We start from the raw sequence: 23,229 nt of genomic DNA on the forward strand, positions 1-23,229 counted from the left end.
TTGCACAGAATAGTGTGAGAAACAAAAAAAAAAACATCCAGTGAGTGGCAATTGATGAGAGATGTCAGAGAAGAATGATCAGACTAGTTTGAGCTGACAATAAGGCCACAGTAACTCAAATAATAACACTTTACACCCGTGGTGAGCAGAAAAGCATCCCAGAAGACACAAAACGGCAAATCTTGAAGCGGATGGGCTACAAAAGAGGACGACCACATCAGGTTCCACTCCTGTCAGCTAAGAGCAGGAATCTCAGGCTACAGTGGGCACAGACACACCAAAACTGGACAGTCGAAGAAAAAACATAACCTGTGTTTTTCCATTCTTCAACTGCCCAGTTTCGGTGGGCCTGTGCCCACTGTAACCTCATATTCCTGTTCTTAGGGTAAAGGCCGTGGGGTGAGGCACACATGAGAGAAAGTCTTACCAAACATGGAGCAATTCAGTAAAAAAAATAGCTACAGCTATTTATGCCACTTAGGTTTTGTGGTATCGTTGTGCAATTAGGCTAAAACTGAGGCATGGTAATTTCTGAGCTATTTTTACTACATAGGTAATGCATGACCACAAATTCTTCCATCTGAAAAATTGGTCCCATCTTGGATTTATGCAGATTTAGACCCTTATTTACAAATACCTTTGACTGAAGAGATTATGAAAGCATTCTACAAAATATGCCAAACATACTGTAAACATGTACTGACTGGCCCAATGACTGCCCTTAGAAATCTATTATAAGCAAGTTTGGAATAAATGGATTTTCCATTCTTTTCTCTGTACAGATATTGTGGTAATCACGCATTTGATTGAAAAACCAAGATATGACTGTGACCAGTGGCAACTGTTGATGGACATTTGCTGTAATCACTTGACAGTATGATATTACGTAAACAGCAGGTCCAGTGGGGTTTTATTCTTCTGATATCAGCTTGCCAACAATTACAACTTACTATTTATTAAAGAATGATGTATCATACTTTTTATCCATTTATAGTTATGTTGATGTTGTTGCAGAAAACTTCACCATATCATTAATGAAATTTTTAAAATCAATTTATGTGGAGCATATGTGGATTAAGCCACTAGAAATTTTGAGTTTCCTTGATGAAAAAGGCAGGACCAGAAAATTTGCCATGAAAATACCATCCACTTAGGTGCAGTTAGCGATTTAGCTGTGACTAACAAAGTCTGTCACAAGAATACATTCTCAGACCATACCACCTCTTTTTCTATGAAATATTATATAAAATTGGATTTCTCCATTTTCACTTCCATCATTTAAGACCTTCTGCGCTGCAAAGGAGCCATCACAGATCAACCCAGACAAAACAGTGACTCAACAAGGCTCACCAAAGTTTGAACCCAACACAAAGTTTCACTTGGGAAATTTAGTCACACTTGACTTCTGTGACCCAAAAATCACTGAACCACAAAGAATTTCTTTTAAAAGGATTGTGATTGTGTTTGAAATTTGTCTGACAGAAAAATATGGCATTAGCTAATGCACCAGCTAGTGAAACAAAACAGCCCCGGCCACCAAAGAGTCCACCCCAGAGCAGCTGTAGTCCTTCAAATTTTACTTCAATCTTAAAGAAGCATCAATAGCGAGGTTTTTTTTTCTCCAAGTATTCATACCAGTAACTCTCACACTAGAGAATACTGGGTTATGCATGGCCATGTTTACAACAGATCTATGAATGGCTGTGTTTAAGTTGGCAGGAGTTCCCCTTTAAGTTACTTACCATTGGCACTGCATCTATCACGCTACACTCTTTGCTCTGTCCTGTTTGTGTGCTTTATTTGCTCAAGAGCTGGAAAACTGTCCCTGTACTTCATGTGTGCTGTAGTTTGTTTTTAATTGGTTACAGCGGATCAACACTTGGGGTCACGCTAAACTGTAACACTACCTATATGTATTGGGGATGCTTGTTTTTGTGCTCAAAGGGCAAAAATGTCCAAAAAAATACCTTACAAAATATGCATCTACATTCATTTTAACCTTAAGGTGGTCTAAAAAGTGGGATATAAATCTTTAAATCTTAGAACATTGAAATCCACTCTTTTGCACTCCTGCTGCTGTATCCAGGAATGGGTTTATTTTGATAAAAGGCATTATGTTGCCTACTTTTGTGGTCGTCTTTCATTTGCCTGACTGTTATCTGTGGTATCACACTTTGATAATACCTTGATTAAACTCTCTTCACCATATCCAGCTGTCATGTTCATTTAGATTTGTCCATCGTTAGCAGGATCAACCCTACCACGAGACTCTGAGGATTAACCCCAGCTTTGCATCCCACTTAGCTTCTCAAAGGCTTCCTGCCACTGGAGATCTCATCTCCTCATCTCACGCTCCAACATCGCATAAAAGGTCCCTCACTTCAAAAGACGATTCATTTCATTTATTCAATTCTCGGAAAACATGTAAGGGTCGAGCCCTCATTTAACAACAGCAACTAGTTACAAAAGATACAAAAGAGACAAAAAAAATAACACGGAAATGGAAAGAAACCTGAATAACACACAAAGGTATACATGTACAATTGCACATTTAAAAAGATTCAGTGTAATTAGGATATGTGCTCTGAAAGGGATTCAGTGTAATTAGGGGTGCAGAGAATTGGATCTGAAGATCATATGATGGCATTGTTAGGTTTTACAGGGCGTATTACATTCCCTTTGTATCATAGACGTGATATACTGTATGTAGGTAATTTATTGATAATTACTTTATAATAGGATACCAATAGAGATCTCTTATAATTAGCAAAGGTTGTTCCAATTCTCTAGTTAAAATACAATGTTAAGAAGGAGACTATTATAACCAGTTATTAACATTGAGGCTAAATGATAAACACTATCCAAAGTAAAGAAAAGGCTATTGTTTGTATCCTCAAAACTACCTGGAGTAGCAGTGTCTGTATGACTGCTTTCTACAAGAAAGATAGAAAATAAAGCAGAGATTTTGATTAAATCCTGTAAGGGTGAATGTGAGGTGAGCCTTTTCCATCTAATAAAACAACTAACCTGTAAGCTCTCAAACTATACAATCAGAGCTGACGTATATATCGGTAACCACCTAGGTTATTGTTATTGTTATTGTCCACTCTGGCTCATTTGAGCGCAATCCTGTGGAGTATGAATTAGCTCTGTTAATGTGGACATTTTCAAAGTTCAATTAAAATTAATGTCACGCACTTTAGTGTTAGGTAACTGTTGTGTATAGTCTAGCTATCCTAGCTATCCCAGCTAGCTAAACCATCTGCCTTGGTGTGTGTAAGATGTTACTGTTTACATTCAGAAGAGTGGTTTGATGCTCAGAGGGAAGTGTTTTCACTTTATTAGGAAGATATACTAAATGCAATGGTCGACTTTCCTATCGCTGTGAGTGACTCGGGTTAGCTAACGCTTGCTATCTTGAGAGGTATTAAGTGATGCATGGTTTCAGAGTTGCTAATGTAATATTAGCACGGTTGCTAGGCCTGGGACCCTTGGATGGTGACTTTTTTTTTTTTTCCCTAAATTGTTATTGCAGGTTTCCTCTCTGTTACTCAGAAATGTATGCATTGGAGAGCAGTGTTTCGGAGTGTGAACTAGCAACGTTCATGTGGACACAACTGAAAAAATTGCTCATTTTTGCTCTTTATTACGCACTTTAGCGTTAGCTATAGACAGCTTAATACAGATGTCCTAGCTAACTATCAGTTGTGTGGCAGTATGTATGTGGTAGTATCATATCTAGTTAGCTAAGATTGCTGTGTGCAATTCTCAACTTTCCGACCTCATTATTGCTCATTAATGTTGACAGCTGACTCAAGTTAGCTAATACTAGAAATCTTGATATCTATTATGTTGTCAAATGGTGCATGGTTTCACAGCTAGTGTAATATTTACGGTAATAACTAATAGAATTTTCATATTGTGTTATTGTGTTAGCTTATGTAATAATTCTATGGGTATTTAGGGAGCAAAAGTATGTTGGACGGCCTTCTGTAGAAAAAAAATACAATTCAGCAGATCCAGTGTGTGGGCAGTATTCTCGTTGTTCAAGATTGAGCCATTTAGAAACGCTGGATCTTCTGAGTTTAGGCTTCAATAATCCAGGAAAGAAGAATTTATTCAGAATCTCTCGGGCATTATTTTATTGACAACTTAATCTGCTATAACTATTGTAGTCTAGCATACTAAATTAAATTAAGCATTTTTTAAATAAAAAAGTTTTCTTTTTAAGTAGAAAGGGCAGCATTCCCCAGGACACTCAAGAATAGGGCAAGGAGCTGCTGTGTAAAAGCTGAACAGTAGCACTACATCACCACCTAGTGTCCTACTTTCCTCTAATCAGCTACAGAAAGTTCTTGATTCAGAAAATATTCAGACCCTTTCACTTTTCAATCTGCAAAAGTATTGCATTATGGAAGAGCAAAAGCTTTTAGAGTTATCAGTTTTATATAGATGAACAGTGAAAGGTTCACCATGGAAAGGGTTTTCCTATGATGCCAGATAAATGTGCTATACATACAGTACATTTCAATATATTTACAAGCTTTAGTATAAAATGCCAGGCATCTAAATGAATGTCTGGTAAAGGTACAAGAAATGGAACTATACGCTCACCATCCACTTTATTAGGAACATCTGTATACCTGCTCAATCATACAGTTATTCAATCAGCTAATCATGTGGCAGCAGGACAATGCATAAAATCATGCAGATACAGGTCAAGAGCTTCAGTTAATGTTCACATCAAACATCAGAATGGGGAAAAATGTGATCTCTGTGGCTTTAACCATGGCATGGTTGTTGGTGCCAGATGGACAGGTTTGAGTATTTCAGAAACTGCTAATCTCCTGGGATTTTCACACACAACCGTCTCTAGAGTTTACACAGAATGGTGAGAAAAACATTGTGTGAGCAACAATTCAGTGGGTGAACGCCTTGTTGATAAGAGAGGTCAGAGGAAAATAGCCAGATAATCAGTCTTTGCAACTGTGGTGAGCAGAAAAGCATCTCAGCATGCACAAAACATTGAACCTTGAGGTGGATGGGCTACAACAGCAGAAGGCCACATTGGGTTCCACTCCTGTCAGCCAAGAACAGGAATCTGAGGCTTCAGTGGGCACAGACTCACCAAAACTGAAAGCTGAAGACTAGAAAACGTTACCTGGTCTTTTTCCAGTCTTCTACTGTCCAGTTTTGGTGAGTCTGTTCCTATGATAGCCTCAGGTTCTTCTCGCTCACAGGGTGTTTTTTTTTTTGTTTTGTTTTTTGCACTGTTCTGTGTAAACTCTAGAGACTGTTGTGTGTGAAAATCCCAGCAGATCAGTAGTTTCTGAAATACTCAAACTAACCCATCTCGCACTAACAACTGTGCCACAGTTAAAGTCACAGAGATCACACTTTTTCCCCATTCTGATGTTTGATGTGAAAATTAACTGAAGCTCTTGACCTGTATCTGCATGATTTTATGCATTATGCTGCCAAATGATTGGCTGATTGGATAACTGCAGGTGTAGGTGTTCCTAATAAACTGGACGGTGAGTGTATATTTCCCACAGGCACTCATAATTACTTCTCCATCGCCAAGACAAATAAATCCATTATATCAATTTCCCCCACAAAACACAATACTTATTTATTCCTCGTAGCACTAAAAACATTCCAATTTTATTTCAGCTATTGTACATTTTATAATTGTAATCCACTGTACATTGTTTTCCCTCATATTCCCACAGGCTTGATTACTAAAGATATAATCATAGTGATATGCATCGGCCTTCTGTAATCTTTTTTCTTTTTAAGGAATGTCTAGTTTCTATGTAACCATCACCTCAAATAATATTTGTGCAAGTCTTCAGACTAAGTAGTAGTCATTAGACTAGACGGTCTTTCAGAATTTATCTTCATTCTGGTTATTTTAGTAGGTTTACAAGAACTTAAGGGGCCAGGGTATAACATACCAGATGACTAATTTTATTAAATACTTGTTGGGAATTCACATACACCTGGATCACTTAAGAGATGAAAAATAATCTTTATGTACTTTGTTTTCATATAGCTCTTCAGTGTTTGACTAACATGTTTAGGGCCTTCAACCTATCCAATACCTTTGGTTGATCTGTGCCTGTTGTAAAGGGTTAGATAGCATTTAAATCATATTAGATCCTAATACAATCTATGATGAGATCGATCTTCCTGCCTACTTGATCAAATAGCCATACTTTTTGGTCAATTTTATGCCTATTGACATTTTGTGTCTTTTTTTTCCTGAGAAAGTAAGCCCCTAGACCTTCCTAGTAAAGGCTTAGTGTTAAATTATCCATAAATCTCTTGTGACACCCCTGATTACTCACGGATAATATTTGCAAGATTTATATTCTCTAGCTAGCTGTTTATAGACAATGCTAAATTAAACACTTTCGGCTAGCTGGATTTATTTATGCTAGTTTAATTGCATTCCTGTTCCAAAATTAAGTGTAATACAAAATAATAAATACAAAAAAAAAAAAATAATAAAGCCTAAAACAGATTTGACCCCCTTTAAAAAAAATCTCTTTTTCTTTGCATAATTTTTGGCTTTAACCGTCAAAGGTTTTGGGTCACAGTAACTATATGAGAGCATTAAATATCAAACAATCCAACATAGTGTATTATAAAGTAGGCGCCACCTGTTGGTGAGGCTATGTTACTGGTTATACTTGACAATTTAAACAAACAAACAAACAAACAAAGCTGAATGTAGGCTACTCTTATGTTCTGTTTAAGTCTTTGGAAAATTTATACTTTTTTGCAGTATTACAGTAATTACAGTAATTTACAGTAGAATTTTTTTAAAACATTATGTAATTGACTCAATCATTTTTTTATTACATAAAAATCTTTACTTTATGAGATAAACTATGAAATGTAAAGTTTGATGTTTTTCTATAGCGAAACAACAGAGACAGCTTGCTGTCACAGCAACACTGGAAACACTAGCTGATGTTTATCACTAATGGTCACATTTCCTCTGCTGAGTTTCCTGATAATCATCTAGCTGCAACTCTTGAACATCAATAAATCATGTGTACTTACTGATAGAACCATATTACAGAGAGCGGCACAACATCACTTCCGAGATAGTGTGTAATTACTCTCCTGTCTCCCATTATGAAGGGGTTCCATGTGCTATTTTGCCTCTGTAATATGAGTGACACTTGACACTCATTTTGAAGAATTTCTAAAGATCCATGGGAGAAACTTGGCATGACATATTATTATTGGGTGGCACAGTTGCCGGCTTACAGATCTAGGGTCTCCAGTTCAATCCTAAACTCGGCTTACTGCCTGTGTGGAGTTTCTGTGCATGTTGTTTGTGTGGGTTTACTCGCACACTGACAGCAGAAACCACCTAGTGGTTTGATGTATTTGTTCCTGAAAGAAGAATCACACATTCACCACAGAAATCCTATAAAAAGTGTTACACATTCATTATGGAAACCCGGTTAAGGATTATACATATACATTCACCATAAACCACATGTAAAAGAGAGTCACACATTTACCAACACTATCCTGTACTCACCATAAAAATCAGAAAAAAAATCACACATTCACCACAAAAATCCTGTAAAAAAGTAACACATTCACCACAAAAATCCTGTAAAAAAGTAACACATTCACCACAGAAACCCTGTAAAAAAAAAAGAAGTAAAAAAGTCACACATTCACCACAAAACTCCTGTGGAAAAAAAAAGTAAAACTTTCACCACAAAAATCCTGTAAAAAAAAAAAGTAAAACGTTCACCACAAAAATCCTGTAAAAAAAAAAGTAACACATTCACCACAAAAATCCTGTGAAAAAGTAACACATTCACCACAAAAATCCTGTGAAAAAGTCACACATTCACCACAAAAATCCTGTAAAAAAAAGTAACACATTCACCACAAAAATCCTGTAAAAAATGTCACACATTCACCACAAAAATCCTGTAAAAAAAAAAAAAGTCACACATTCACCACAAAAATCCTGTAAAAAAAAAAAGTCACACATTCACCACAAAAATCCTGTAAAAAATGTAACACATTCACCACAAAAATCCTGTAAAAAATGTAACACATTCACCACAAAAATCCTGTAAAAAAAGTCACACATTCACCACAAAAATCCTGTAAAAAAAAAAAGTCACACATTCACCACAAAAATCCTGTAAAAAATGTAACACATTCACCACAAAATCCTGTAAAAAAAAAAAAGTAACACATTCACCACAAAAATCCTGTAAAAAAAGTCACACATTCACCACAAAAATCCTGTAAAAAAAAAAGTCACACATTCACCACAAAAATCCTGTAAAAAATGTAACACATTCACCACAAAAATCCTGTAAAAAATGTAACACATTCACCACAAAAATCCTGTAAAAAAAAAAAAGTAACACATTCACCACAAAAATCCTGTAAAAAAAAAAAGTAACACATTCACCACAAATATCCTGTAAAAAAAGTAACACATTCACCATAAAAATCCTGTAAAAAAAAAAAAAAGTAAAACATTCACCACAAAAACCCTGTAACAAAAATAGTCACACATTCACCACAAAAATCCTGTAAAAAAAAGTCACACATTCACCACAAATATCCTGTAAAAAAAAGTAACACATTCACCACAAATATCCTGTAAAAAAAGTAACACATTCACCACAAATATCCTGTAAAAAAAAAAAAAGTCACACATTCACCACAAAAATCCTGTAAAAAAAAAGTAACACATTCACCACAAAAATCCTGTAAAAAAAGTCACACATTCACCACAAATATCCTGTGAAAAAAGTCACACATTCACCACAAAAATCCTGTAAAAAAAAAGTCACACATTCACCACAAAAATCCTGTAAAAAATGTAACACATTCACCACAAAAATCCTGTAAAAAATGTAACACATTCACCACAAAAATCCTGTAAAAAAAAAAAAAGTAACACATTCACCACAAAAATCCTGTAAAAAAAAAAGTAACACATTCACCACAAATATCCTGTAAAAAAAGTAACACATTCACCATAAAAATCCTGTAAAAAAAAAAAAAAGTAAAACATTCACCACAAAAACCCTGTAACAAAAATAGTCACACATTCACCACAAAAATCCTGTAAAAAAAAGTCACACATTCACCACAAATATCCTGTAAAAAAAAAGTAACACATTCACCACAAATATCCTGTAAAAAAAAAAAAGTCACACATTCACCACAAAAATCCTGTAAAAAAAAAAGTCACACATTCACCACAAAAATCCTGTAAAAAAAAGTCACACATTCACCACAAATATCCTGTGAAAAAAAGTAACACATTCACCACAAATATCCTGTAAAAAATGTAACACATTCACCACAAAAATCCTGTAAAAAATGTAACACATTCACCACAAAAATCCTGTAAAAAAAAGTCACACATTCACCACAAAAATCCTGTAAAAAAAAAGTCACACATTCACCACAAAAATCCTGTAAAAAAAAAAAGTAACACATTCACCACAAAAATCCTGTAAAAAAAAGTCACACATTCACCACAAAAATCCTGTAAAAAAAAAAAGTAACACATTCACCACAAAAATCCTGTAAAAAAAGTCACACATTCACCACAAAAATCCTGTAAAAAAAAAAGTCACACATTCACCACAAATATCCTGTAAAAAATGTAACACATTCACCACAAAAATCCTGTAAAAAATGTAACACATTCACCACAAAAATCCTGTAAAAAAAAAAAGTAACACATTCACCACAAAAATCCTGTAAAAAAAAAAGTAACACATTCACCACAAATATCCTGTAAAAAAGTAACACATTCACCATAAAAATCCTGTAAAAAAAAAAAAGTAAAACATTCACCACAAAAACCCTGTAAAAAAAAGTCACACATTCACCACAAATATCCTGTAAAAAAAAGTAACACATTCACCACAAATATCCTGTAAAAAAAGTAACACATTCACCACAAATATCCTGTAAAAAAAAAAAAGTCACACATTCACCACAAAAATCCTGTAAAAAAAAAAAAGTAACACATTCACCACAAAAATCCTGTAAAAAAAAGTCACACATTCACCACAAATATCCTGTGAAAAAAGTCACACATTCACCACAAAAATCCTGTAAAAAAAAAAGTCACACATTCACCACAAAAATCCTGTAAAAAATGTAACACATTCACCACAAAAATCCTGTAAAAAATGTAACACATTCACCACAAAAATCCTGTAAAAAAAAAAAGTAACACATTCACCACAAAAATCCTGTAAAAAAAAAAAGTAACACATTCACCACAAATATCCTGTAAAAAAAGTAACACATTCACCATAAAAATCCTGTAAAAAAAAAAAAGTAAAACATTCACCACAAAAACCCTGTAACAAAAATAGTCACACATTCACCACAAAAATCCTGTAAAAAAAAGTCACACATTCACCACAAATATCCTGTAAAAAAAAAGTCACACATTCACCACAAAAATCCTGTGAAAAAGTCACACATTCACCACAAATATTCTGTAAAAAAAAAAGTAACACATTCACCACAACAATCCTTTCAAAAAAAAGTCACACATTTACCACAAATATCCTGTTTAAAAAAATTAAAAAAAAGTCGCACCACACACAGTGAAATCCTGGAGAAACCCGAGATCCGCTCGGCTCTGTGTCCCGCCTAATTGCCTCCGGATGGCGCTCGCGCGTGTTTCTCGCCGTGACGTCGCTGATGAGAGCGTGCACGCGGTCCCTCCCTGCTCGCCTCTAATACATGTTTATTTCAGGAAACTGGGCTGGTGGAGGTTAAGGGGAGACGAACGGGTGCACTTCAACTCGGCCGACTTACAAACCGAAACTGAAGGAAACCATGACGCTGCGTGTGTGAACAGCAAATAAAAGATGGTGTTCGAGTCGCTGGTGGTGGACGTCCTGAACAGGTTTCTCGGGGACTACGTGGTGAACCTCGACAGCTCCCAGCTGAAGCTGGGCATATGGGGAGGTAAACAGTGACAACCGGCCAGAGAAACGCGCCCTTAAAGCTAACATTAGCGCTGTGCTTCTCCCACAAACAGGCTCTGTGTGCCTCACATAGCACACAGCAGGCTAATTCTGTGTTTATATATATATATAGTTAGCTGGCTGGCTAGCTAGTGCGTGTCAAGTTCATGCACATTACTTGGGACAGGCAACGTTATAATAGACGTTAGCTAGCTTCTAGCTGTGGTTCAATACCATTCCGCTCCCTGCTTCCTACACACGCGCACTACGTAGGGATCGAAGTAATGGCTCGTGCACCCTATATAGTGCACTACGCGTCACGGAAGGAAGTATTTGGACTTTCGGTCCCTATAAATTTTGAAGGGTGTTGTGTTTGGAAAACTGCAAAAGTGAAAGCAGTAACTTTACATTATTATTATTTTTTGTTTAATTCATGCGTTTACCAAACTAGAAATAGTCTCAAATTCCAAGTGGCTCTTTACTTCCTGTATAGGTACATCCACTAAATGTCACTTAGGAGTCATTTGGGATTCAGCACATGTCTGCAATGCTTGAAACACCAGCTTATGGTTTCTGAGAAGCTTCTAGATTTCCTGCTCTTACTTGTACATGGCTAGCAGGTGATTTATCAGAAAAACCCAGAAGATATCACACAAGGCATCCAACTGATATCAGGACTAATACTGGCCTGAAACGTTGGATCAGACATGTTTTCCAGTCTGATGCGCTGATGTATTTTATGCAAAGAATGTCTCATGTTGCACAGGAACCTAAGACGTAAACGTTGTGGCTCTGATATTTTGTATAACTTGGCAGCGCAAGTTATAACTTGTTCACTTTGCTTTGATATCATATTGAAAATGGTGTGTAAAATAATCAACGTTCAGGACGTGTTTTATTCCCCTTACACCATCTTTTATTAAAGAATGATGCAACATACTTTTTATCTGTTTGTAGTTACATTTAAGGTAGTGGAATGTCCACAACAAGTTACTTCCTGCCATCCTGATACATTATAAATGTACATAATATGTCGTTCCCTCACTGACCTCTTTTTTTGTCTGTCTTGAAATTAATAAGACAAAAAAACACAGTTGTCATGATACCAAAGTACCACAAAGTGCTAAGTCTGTTTTGAAGACTTTCCTGTGATGCTAAACTGTAACTTTTGACGTTACAAAGCGCTGACACTCGAGACTCCTTCTGAAAAAGCTAAATAAACATGTCCTTACAGAAAACTTCACCATATCAACAGATACACGTGTTTAATCCTTATACGTGAGCGTCCCTGTATTGGTTGTTACTATAGAAATGATGATGAATTAGAAAGGGCGCATTAATTTAAGACAATTGAATTACCGCCGGAACGAATCAGCACCTTCTGACCAATCAGAATCAAGATTTCAACAGCTCTGTGGTATGTGTTTTTGTTTCGTTGTATAGTTTTGGTATTAGACATTATGGTACTATAAATGAAAGTCTAAATCATGGTGCCATGACAATCCTATGTGACACGTTTATAGAACTCATTGCAACGTCTTCAAAAGTAAATTATTTAACCAAGAAAAGTGAAATACAAATATCGGCTTTAACTCCCAGTAGCAGGAGAGTTGGTCAGGGTTCCAAAAGTACAGCCGAGACCCGTCATTCTTTCAGAATACAGCTATCAATATTCATAGCATATTGTCATATGGCCTAAACCTAGTGTGTAGTAGTTTATCTCACAGGACTGAAGGAAACGCGTTGTGGTGGGGGGGCAGAGTTGTGGTTTGAGTGATCCTAACAGATAAATTCACTAGCACTTTATAAAGCAATTAACAGGAAATGAGACGCTGTACCAGATCTCTCAGTTTCTTCCCTCTTCTTCGTGGTTTTTATTTTGATTTTGTTCTGCTCTCCCCACTTCGACTTTCTTCACCCCGAATTTCTGCACTAAAACGTTAAACAGTTTCAAAATCTGTTATACACACTCAGGTGTCTATCAGTGTCCAAGGGAGTCTGGTGAAGTATAAGCTGTGTGAGGAAGCTTCAAGGAGGCCACATTCAAACAACTTTTTCCTACCACTTTCTGTGGTGTTTTATTGTAAACCTGTGGACGTGTGTGATCCTTCATCCTGGGGGGGAAAAAGCAATCATTCCATGAATGCATAATCTTGAGAGCTGCTTTGTTACCTCAGAAGGTGCATCTTGTGCAAAGAGATCATGTAATTTTCTTTTCTTTTTTTTTTTGTGCAGTGTGCAGATAAGGCGTTTTGGCATGGGAAAAGTTTTGCTGTTTGCGCATTTAATAAGACATCCGGAAAGGAAAAGGAATCGTGTGCAGTAGCTTATCATTGACAATGTACATCAAGTAGATTTGTTTTGACTGTCCAACTCTGTAACTAAGTCTCCCTGCAAAAAATACGCTTATTAATAATGCAGAAAATACCGGAGGCTTTTTACTGAGCACATTGATATAAAGGCTATATATACTGTGTACTGTATTAAGGATGTAGATTAGTTTATATGATGACATGATGATACTTCAGCACTGTATTTTCACCTCTTGCTATGTCTTAAGAACTGCTTCTGTCTTTTGTAGGTGATGCAATTCTGCGGAATCTGGAAATAAAGGAAAATGCTTTGGTAAGTGTCAGTAATGTTCGAAAAGCATGGTGTCTTGACAGCTTATATGTGTGTGTGTCCTATCAGTTCTGACCCACTGAAATGCATTTAAATTCAAATCAATGTAAATGCTTTATTTAACCACCTCTTTTTTTGCATATCAGAGTCAGTTGGACATTCCTTTTAAAGTCAAGGCGGGGCATATAGGTGAGTCCAATTCACTATAATTTCATAAACACCTGTCAAGCACTGTAGGTTTTCTTGTGCGTCTTCTCTTTTGGTATCTATATAAATATATATAAGTATGTAGTTTGGTGACAGTTTCCACATACTTCAAACAGTAGTCAAATCCAAATGATTTGCTTGAATGATTCCCCACACTAATCCTCTGGCGTATGCAATTATACGTTTCTTCAGTTCCCCAATCGCAAATTTAGTTTCTTCCCTCAGTTCCTGTTTCTGGTTTGATGTGCAAAAATGAAAGAAAAACTTGAAATCATGAAGTCATGGTTTCATCTTATCCTGTCATAGACAAGCTCTCATTAAATGTGTATAGTGACATTACTAAGAAGCTTGGAAAGAAGTAGCAATGATCATAGATGCTTCTGGTGAGAGTACCTCGCTAGTACAATTAGCATGATTTCTAATCTGCCAAGGAAGCTAGTATAAAGCTGAGCATGTACGAGCTGAGCAATTAAACAACTAATTTTCACACTGGTTATTTAGTTTGGGTTTAATTGATTAGCTTTCACAGGTTTATATAGTTATTACCATTTCTTACATAGCTATTACCTTAAAAATATTATAAAACAAAATAAAACACTGATCAGTGTATTCCTCTAAACAACTGTAGCAGTCAGTAAACATCCACAAGAGACACTTGTGCGAGCCACTTGTCACTTGCGAATTATTGTGAATGTACGGTTATGTTGCTAGCAAGTAAAGGTGGTCTGTTTACACAATTGCAATTTTTACTGAATTGTACACAGTAATAGTAAAGAAATGATTTCTAATCACACTATCCGGTGTCACCCAGATGAGGGTGGGTTTCCTGTTGAGTCTGGTTCCTCTCAAGGTTTCTTCCTCATGTGTTCTCAGGGAGTTTTTCCTTGCCACTGGCTTGCTCATTAGGGATAAATTTATCTAGATTAAAATTTCTATCCTGAATCTATATATTTCTGTAAAGCTGCTTTGTGTCACTGTCCATTGTCTTTCCTGTAACCATATGCCTCAGTTAATAGTGTAAAGTGTGATGGCTGTTCTGGTTATGCTGGTAATGATCACTTTTATGTGAGAAGACAACTTCTCACATATCTATACAGAATATGACACAACAAAGTGAAAGTCTGGACAGTGAAACAAAGACTGAACGAAAGAATATGACGTTCCTCTGTGGTATCCACACTGGTTTCACATGATACTGAACACTCACACATTTCAGTGATTTTCCACTCACTTGCTCTCGCCTGCAAAGTGATGTCATATGGCTGTCATTAATCAAATTCATGTGAGGAAGTCTTAAAGACAGGAATATTGTCCAAATGTGCTTGTTTTGTTAGAAAAGCTGATGACTGCTGGGAAGATCATTAGCTTTATTAAGTAAGAACTAGAAAATGACAGGGCGTGCAAAACAGGGCAGTGTGACATGAAGTTGATTATCTTCCTGTAACAGTACAGCACGAAGTGTTTTCTTCTTCTTAAACCACAGCAATTTGCTAACCATTGCAAATTATTATTATTTTTTATTAAACAATGAAATATTGCATTTTTATCCGTTTATAGTTATGTTGTGATGTTACATAGAACCCGCAGAACACAGTATCGTCTGTTTTGAAGACTTTCCCATGGCTGAAAACTTACATACACAGCGTTACCACTGACTTACAAACTGACACTGGAGACTTTCCATAACTGATAAATAAATATCTCCTCACAGAAAACTTCACTATCAACAATTATACATTTGATCAGTTAACAAGTCATACAAGTCTGTTGCTATAGAAAAAATAACATATTATAACAGTTTGAATTATAACCAGCACTACTGTCCAATGCTGCTTTTATAGAAAGCCTCTATTACTTTTTTAGCTATGTTAGACTCATAGTAGCTCCAGTGCAAAACTAAAACAAAAACTGATTTAAAATTGACTTTTCACTGATCTTTTCCTTTAAAAGCTTACAGCCTAACATGATGTTTCTCTTAAAGTCATAGCTGATTGATTCAAATTGTTAGGAAATAGATGCCAATGAATAAAAGATAAGTGTGTATAATGTGGGTTTACAAAATGAACACACTTTTGTAAAGCAGATCTTTTCTGGTTCATATTTGCTTAAAACGCTCTGTAATGTCTGTGTCCATCAGGCCGCCTGGAACTAAAGATCCCATGGAAGAATTTGTACACACAGTCGGTGGAGGCGACACTCGATGAGGTCTACTTGCTCATCGTCCCCACTGCCAGTAAGAGCTGTTAATCGCTCCCATATCTCCTATTTAATGTTTCCCATATCCTGTCTTTTTCCTCTGTGCAACCTGGAAATTCATTTACCGTGTGACCTTCCTTTATTTTACGCCTGTTATTCATATTTGACTGAAACGATTTAGCAAGCAGTCAGTAGCAGTGATTCAGTAACAATTTCTTGCATGAGCTTTGAGCACATCTTTTAACAGGGTCTCTGAGTCGTAATTTCTGTCTAAAAATATATTGTTCAAATTAAATGCCTAATAAGCATTACATTTCTCTAAATGCAGTTGTACATTGCTGTAGTTTTCTGACTACACACATTACTAATCTAGTGTCATTTATTTTTAATGTATTATTGAATTTAATTTGAAGACCTTTGACATCACAAACACAGGATAACTCCACCCACTAAAGTGTACTGTATGGACTGTATGTTTATATTGTCCTTGACCACAACTATCAGAAATTATGGCCCTTAACAATCTCATTCGCTCTCCACACCTTCTTGTGTACACACATCCAAGAATACATTGTTTACAGGGTTCCCCCCACAATCACCTCTCACAATACATCACATAAACACACCAGTCTGTGGTTTTAATGTCAGTCGGACAGCCTCTGCAGGTGAAAATAGATAGAGATACATGGCAATATGTGCATGGAAATGGAAATGGAAATTTAGCCCGAAAAAATGGCTGAAGAACAGCAAATCCTGTACTTACCTGGTTATAACTCATCGCTACCTGTCTCTGTCAAGAGATTATCTCTTATATCTTCCTTTTTTTTCCTAATATAGAAGTCACATTTGAGCTGACTTCTATGGAAGATGTTGCAAGATGTATTTTTTATACATATAAATAAAATATATATTATAGTTTATAATATATAAATCTGTAAATACATTTTAAACATATAACACGTGTGTGTACATTTAATAAATACACATGAACAATTCTCCTTTCATGTGCATTATTTTGAGTATTTTAACACACTATATGGAAGTATGTGGACACCTGACCATAACACCCATATATGGGTCTTTCCCAAACTGTTGTCACAAAGCTGGAAGTATGCAATTGTATAGAATGTCTTTGTATGCTGTAGTATTATAATTTCCCTTCACTGGAACTAAGAGGCGTAAACCTGTTCCAGCATGACAATGCCCCTGTGCACAAAGAGAGCTCCATGAAGACATGCATGTTATGGTTAGAGTGGAAGAACTCTAGTGTCCTGCACAGAGCCCTGACCTCAACCCCACTGAACTCGAACGCTGATTTCACCCCAGGCCTCCTCACCTGACATCAGTGTCTGACCTCACTAATGCTCTTGTAGCTGAATGAACACAAATCCCCACAGCCACGCTCCAAAATCCAGTGGAAAGCCTTCCCAGAAGAGTGGAGCTTATTATAACAGCAAAGTGGGGAATAAATGGGATGTTTAACAAGCACATATGGGTGTGATGGACAGGTGTCCACATACTTATGGCCATATAGTGTATTTTTTTCCTTCTGACCTCTATAATACTTTTCCTTTAAAATGCTACTTGAAATGTAATTTAACACCAAAAATTATTGCATTTAATTTGAGGATTTCACATTACTGAAGTTTTCAGTGACTAATAATTGTCAAGTGCAGCAACGATAGTGATGTCTAATGATGTATACAGAGTAAGTAAGTAAATAAATAAATAAATAAATAAATAACGATCTGTTGTGCGCTAATGTATTAAATCTTGTCATCAACAACACGTTTTAGCAAGAGCTGTATTAAATATTTATAACCATAGATAAAAACCTTTGACTGAGAATAATCATAAGAAAACATAACTGTATTCCATAATTACAAGTATTTTATAGAACAACATCTCTGACTGAGAATAATAGTTAAATAATACACTTTTATCTGAAAAGAATATAATTGCGGAGTTGAACAATTATAACAACGACCTGAAATAATCCTGATCAACTTAAAAGTTTTCAGTTCCACTCGAAGTGACCAACAAATACACTGTAAGAATTTAAGCCCAGGGTGTTGACATTTTGGAAAATGGTCTAAGTGTGTGTGCATGCTGTGTGTGTGTACATCAGGTATAAAGTATGATGCAGAAAAGGAGGAGAAGCAGCTGCAGGAGGCTCGGCAGAGGGAGCTTCAGAGGATCGAGGAAACCAAACTGAAAGCGGCAGAGCAAGGTTAGGATAAGGATTATAACTCTTTACAGATAAAAAAAATCCACACAGTCACTTACGTTTGAAATGTATTTACTTTGTGAGTGTCTGTGCAGAAAATCCAAAGACGGAAAAGCAGGACACCTTTGTGGAGAAACTGGTCACGCAGGTGATTAAAAACCTGCAAGTGAAAATTTCCAATATTCACATTCGTTATGAAGACAGTGTAAGTACTCGATTTGACCAATATAATTTTATTTTCTGATTTATGGTTAGCTTCTTTGTTCAACATGCAGGTTTTTTACACAGGTCACCAATCCGAATTCACCTCTCTCATTTGGAGTATCTCTACAAAACCTCAGTCTTCAGGTATGTGCTACTTTTTTCACTGCAAGTGAAGAAAGGTTCAGTATGAAAAATATTGAAGCAGTGTGCCACATGTAACAAAAAGTGGCATGTTGCAAATGAAATCTATGGAATAACCAGGGATAATGTAATTAAGTGAATTGTATACATTTACATCAAAAGTGATGATGGCCTATTTGCAGTAGTCCACCTTTATTTTATTTTCCTAAATTCTGGCTGTTTTCCATTTGCAGACTGCAGACGCAAACTGGAAACCCTGCCTGTTGGATGAGAAATCCAAGCTGTTTTTCAAAGTAAGCCTTTTAGATGAAGAAAGTTCTAATACGATGCGTCTATGCTGCAGTGGTTCCACGATCTCATTCATAACTCTCATATTGTTCATATTTCAAAGTTAGATTAGAAATATACAATGCAGTCCATTCAAAGTGATCACGTGACGTTTCTAAGGTCTGTAAATTCAAGTAGAAAATCTAAATATTTAATTTAGAATTAAAGATCAGTCAGAGAGACACAGCCTATAACAGCTTATGATGCCTTTTAAGTTATTAAACATTTCACTAATTTTATTTGGATGTTCTACTTTAGAGACAATTGAACCAGTGATGTAGATGGTTAGCAAACTGTCAGGTGACTGTCATCCACCAGCCTATCAACAATATGCCAACAGTTTATGGCTGTTGATGTTAGTAAATCATCTATACACACTCTATAGACTGTCTGCTTGTCCCATTTTACTTTCACTTTATTTGAACGGGCCAGTTTATGGTTATTGATGTTTAGTAGATGATTTATAGGCCTTTCCCTTGTGCTATCACATTTTCATATTCAGTTTATGTTGACTGTGAAGACATTTCATGTTGTTGAAAGATAGATAAATGTCACTGGACATGTTTATCAGTTGATAGGCTGGTTTGTGACAGTTTGTAGGTGGTTTGTAGTGTGTATAAAGCAGAGTGTACAAAAAGAGTGTGGCCACTTTATTACACACATGAGGGTCCTGTTACAGGAAAACAGTCAATGTTACATGCCCCTATTTATGTCTAGAGGTATCGCAGCAGTAACATGAGGAAGGGAGGTGACGCATGATGGGAAAGGAGGGACACAGACAAAACCCATTTAGGGAAAAGCTTATTTTATTGTGCACTGTCACAGGTAGATATTACAATATGTATCCAGGGGTTCAATACAAAGGTAGTAGGGGAAAAGAAAACTATATACAATTAAAGAACTGTAAGGACTACACAAAAACTATAACCAACACCAAAAATAACCAGAAATGTATACAATACCCAACCAGGTGACACAGGTAGACTCAAAAATGGTGAGAAATAAAAGAACAAAAAAGTAACTCCTAACCTGCCTAGCCATAGTTAACCAGAACAAAAGTACTGAGGGTGGCACACACCTCTAACCTAGTGTCATTAGACAGAGTAGTATTCCTATCGTGCTATGTAAAGGCACACCCAGAACTACCTGAAAGGAACAGTGCACTGGAGGGGAAAACAAAACAGACTAGCAAATAATAATTAATACCTTTGCTAGTAACATAACAAGGCTACAAAGTGAGCAACCCAATATAGTCTTTAACTCCCCAAGCTTATCTCTCTCTTACTGTCTACGGTTCTCTCACCCAATATCTGCGGCTACGTCGGGCTACGTCTACGGCTATCGACTCCAAAATCTGCCTCTAAAATGCTGCTTTTATACCTAGAGCTCTGCTTCCTTTGGGGAAATCACAACTCTGAATAGTGGAGTAACCGTGCGTCAGCAGTCCAATCACTGACTGAGGCCCCACCTATGAGCGAATCAGGGAGAGAAAACAGAGAGGAAGGAAAAAAGAAACAGCACGTGCCTCACTGGCACATAACATTCAACAATGAGATAGTGTGAAGAGAAGTTTTCATTACCAACCCAAAGTTGCTTATTTTCTGATAACAGCACATCCAGAAGGGTTTTATTCCTCTTATACTCTTATATATTTTTGTGTAAAGCTGCTTTGAGACAATGTCCTTTGTAAAAAAGCGCTATACAAATAAAAATGAATTGAATTGAATTGAATTGAATACCACAGTTTTTAAAATGAATTTCTGTCCAAATTCCTCTGTCCTGAAGACTTTCCAGTGTTGTAAAACCTATTGACACTGGAGACTCCTTCAATTAATATTAAATAAACATCTCCTTACAGAAGTCTTCTCCATATCAACAGTTATATGTTTTTCTTTGTTGACTAACAGCACGTCTTTTAACACGTCGTTTATTATTAGGATTTGTTTATGTTGCATGTCCTCCATACAAGTCCCTGTAGACAAGCTGCTACTACAGAAGCGATAATGTATTAGAACACATTAATATAAACATGTGATTTATAACTTAAAACCAGAAACTCATCACTACTTTCTGAGAATTCAATAGTGTGTGGTACAATTAAGGTCATCAAATGTATTAATTATGTCTTAATTGTGTTCTGCTTCATTCAGCTTGTGCGTCTGGATAACCTCTTTGCATATTGGAACGTGAACTCGGAGCTGTACTCTGTTCACTCTGCTAGTGAAGCCCTGGTATGAGATCATTAGATAATCTCCTGTATGCAAAATCACACAAGGAGTAAAATGAAAATTTAACCCCATTCTGTCTCTGTCATGTTTTTGTAGCGGCGCCTGCAGCAGAACATGGCTGTTCAGAACTCCATCCCTCATGACTATCAATTTAGTGAGTGACTGCTTTCACTTCTGCTGTAATTTGTCTATTCTTGAGCGTTTGGATGCAGTCATCAGACTTGTCATGACTTCATCCTGCTTTGCTTTTCTAGTATTCCGTCCAATATCGGCCAACGCTAAGCTTCGTATGAACCCCCGCTCGGATGTGGACTTCTCCTCACCAAAAGTGGATCTGGTTGTCAACCTGCCTGAAGTGGCTGTAGAGCTCAGCAGACCACAGGTGACTAAACGCTGCCAGAATGATAGATTTAGTTCTGTTTAGTAGAATGAAGCTTGTATTATATTAATAAAATATGAGCTTTGAACACCATATGCTCTTTGTTCCCCTACAGTATGTCAGCATACTGGAGCTTTTGGGCTCTGTGGATATGATGTCACGCAATCTTCCATACAGGAAGTATCGCCCAGATATGCCTGTCCACACCAATGCATACCAGTGGTAAGAGTTCTTACATTCCAGCTTTTTCATGCATTGACTGACTGACTGACTGACCCTCAGGACATCTGAGCAGTATGTGGTTGTGACGAGGAGGAGGGAGGGGCCAGGCTGTTAGGATGCAAGTTATCAGTGGGAGAGAGTAATAAAGGAGTTGTTGGAAATGCCTGGGGGAGAGAGATTTTGGTTTTTTTTGTGGTTTCTGTTATGTTTGAGTTCTGTTTATTATTAAACGTTACGTTTGAGTTTACTCAGTTCCCGCCTCCTCCTTGCCCATCCGCGAAATTTGTTGCAGTGGTGATATACACCTAAAATTTTGACCTCAATCTATCAATAAACTTTAAAAAAATAAAAAAAAAAAAACAGCAGTCATGAGGAACTGCTAGTAGTTTTATTCACTAGCATTCTGTCAGTTAAAGAGTTGAGAAGCACATGTGGAAAATGTGCATTTTTAACGTGGAAAATTGAGGGTAAATATCCACAAAATATTTGCTGAAATATAGGTGGAGGGAAAAAGATTGGTTTTCCAGTTCACCTTCAAGTTCCTTTTTTTTATGGGTGCTATAATGTGAATAGCATCTTAGCCATTGATTGACTGCTTGTATGTAAGTACTAGTTAGGCGCAGCACAGGAGGTGGAATATGATGTCCCAGGGCAGCGTAACATACTTGGAGGAAAGTACTATTTACTCTCTTCCGCATACATGATCAATTCACTTAAGTCCTTCAGTTTCTTCTAACCTGGTGATTACCAAACTCATTTCTGAGATCTATCTATTATTCTCATTAAAGATGTGAAAAAGTATGATATGGGGTAGTTCCGGCTCCCCGTTCTCACTTTAAGAACGAAAGTTTCTTTTTATTCTCTAGTTTCATTATTTATGATGTCTGATAGTGAGGAACTTTGTGCTTTTATTTATTTACCTGTGTACCAGGTGGCGTTATGTCATCACGGGCATCTTGGAGGTGAACGTAAAACCCTCCCTGCACATGTGGTCTTGGAAACACATCAAACGACACCGGCAACAAGTAAAGCAGTACAAAGAGCTTTATAAGACCAAGATCACAAGCAAGAAGCCTGCAGAGACCCTGCTGAAGAAACTGGAGGTAAATGGTGGTGACTTAAGTGGTGAAAAGAGCTTTCTTACTTTGCTATGAAGTGTTTATTAGTTTTATTTTTGATTAGTGTGTGTTCAGGAACAGGGAAGTGTAGGGTATGAGGTTGTGGGAAGTGTTGATGGTGTCATGTGCAGTCATGATTTGCAGCATGTTGCTCAAATGGGGAAAGGAGGATGTTATAAACAATGCTACAAAACAAAAATAGATTATTCAGTCGAAGTTTGGTGCAAAATCAAATTCTCAGTCACCTTTCTGTGTACTCAGTCACCTTTGATATGTTTAGTGTTTAACGTTTTTTTTTTTTTTTTTGAACTGGAGCTACAAGGCTAAAGTAGCTAATGAGGTCTCTGTAAATACATTC

At 36.6% G+C, this 23,229-nt stretch overlaps 1 protein-coding gene across 2 annotated transcripts in view; it reads left to right on the top strand.

The window, feature by feature from the left end:
• The first annotated feature begins 10,706 nt into the window (after nt 1-10,706).
• Nucleotides 10,707-23,229, top strand: part of vps13a (vacuolar protein sorting 13 homolog A) — a 46,743-nt gene continuing 34,220 nt past the window's right edge. For both annotated transcript variants that reach the window (XM_026925769.3, XM_026925772.3), the window contains exons 1-13: nt 10,707-11,001; nt 13,582-13,625; nt 13,769-13,811; nt 15,967-16,062; nt 18,154-18,255; nt 18,348-18,457; nt 18,541-18,600; nt 18,831-18,890; nt 21,075-21,155; nt 21,249-21,306; nt 21,407-21,534; nt 21,647-21,753; nt 22,685-22,856. In XM_026925769.3, the coding sequence (XP_026781570.3) occupies nt 10,902-11,001; nt 13,582-13,625; nt 13,769-13,811; nt 15,967-16,062; nt 18,154-18,255; nt 18,348-18,457; nt 18,541-18,600; nt 18,831-18,890; nt 21,075-21,155; nt 21,249-21,306; nt 21,407-21,534; nt 21,647-21,753; nt 22,685-22,856 (1,161 nt within the window). In that variant the 5' untranslated portion in view covers nt 10,707-10,901. The remainder of the gene's footprint in view (nt 11,002-13,581; nt 13,626-13,768; nt 13,812-15,966; nt 16,063-18,153; nt 18,256-18,347; nt 18,458-18,540; nt 18,601-18,830; nt 18,891-21,074; nt 21,156-21,248; nt 21,307-21,406; nt 21,535-21,646; nt 21,754-22,684; nt 22,857-23,229) is intronic.

This window comes from Pangasianodon hypophthalmus, chromosome 8 (assembly GCF_027358585.1).
Source record: "Pangasianodon hypophthalmus isolate fPanHyp1 chromosome 8, fPanHyp1.pri, whole genome shotgun sequence".
Taxonomy (NCBI): Eukaryota; Metazoa; Chordata; class Actinopteri; order Siluriformes; family Pangasiidae; genus Pangasianodon; species Pangasianodon hypophthalmus.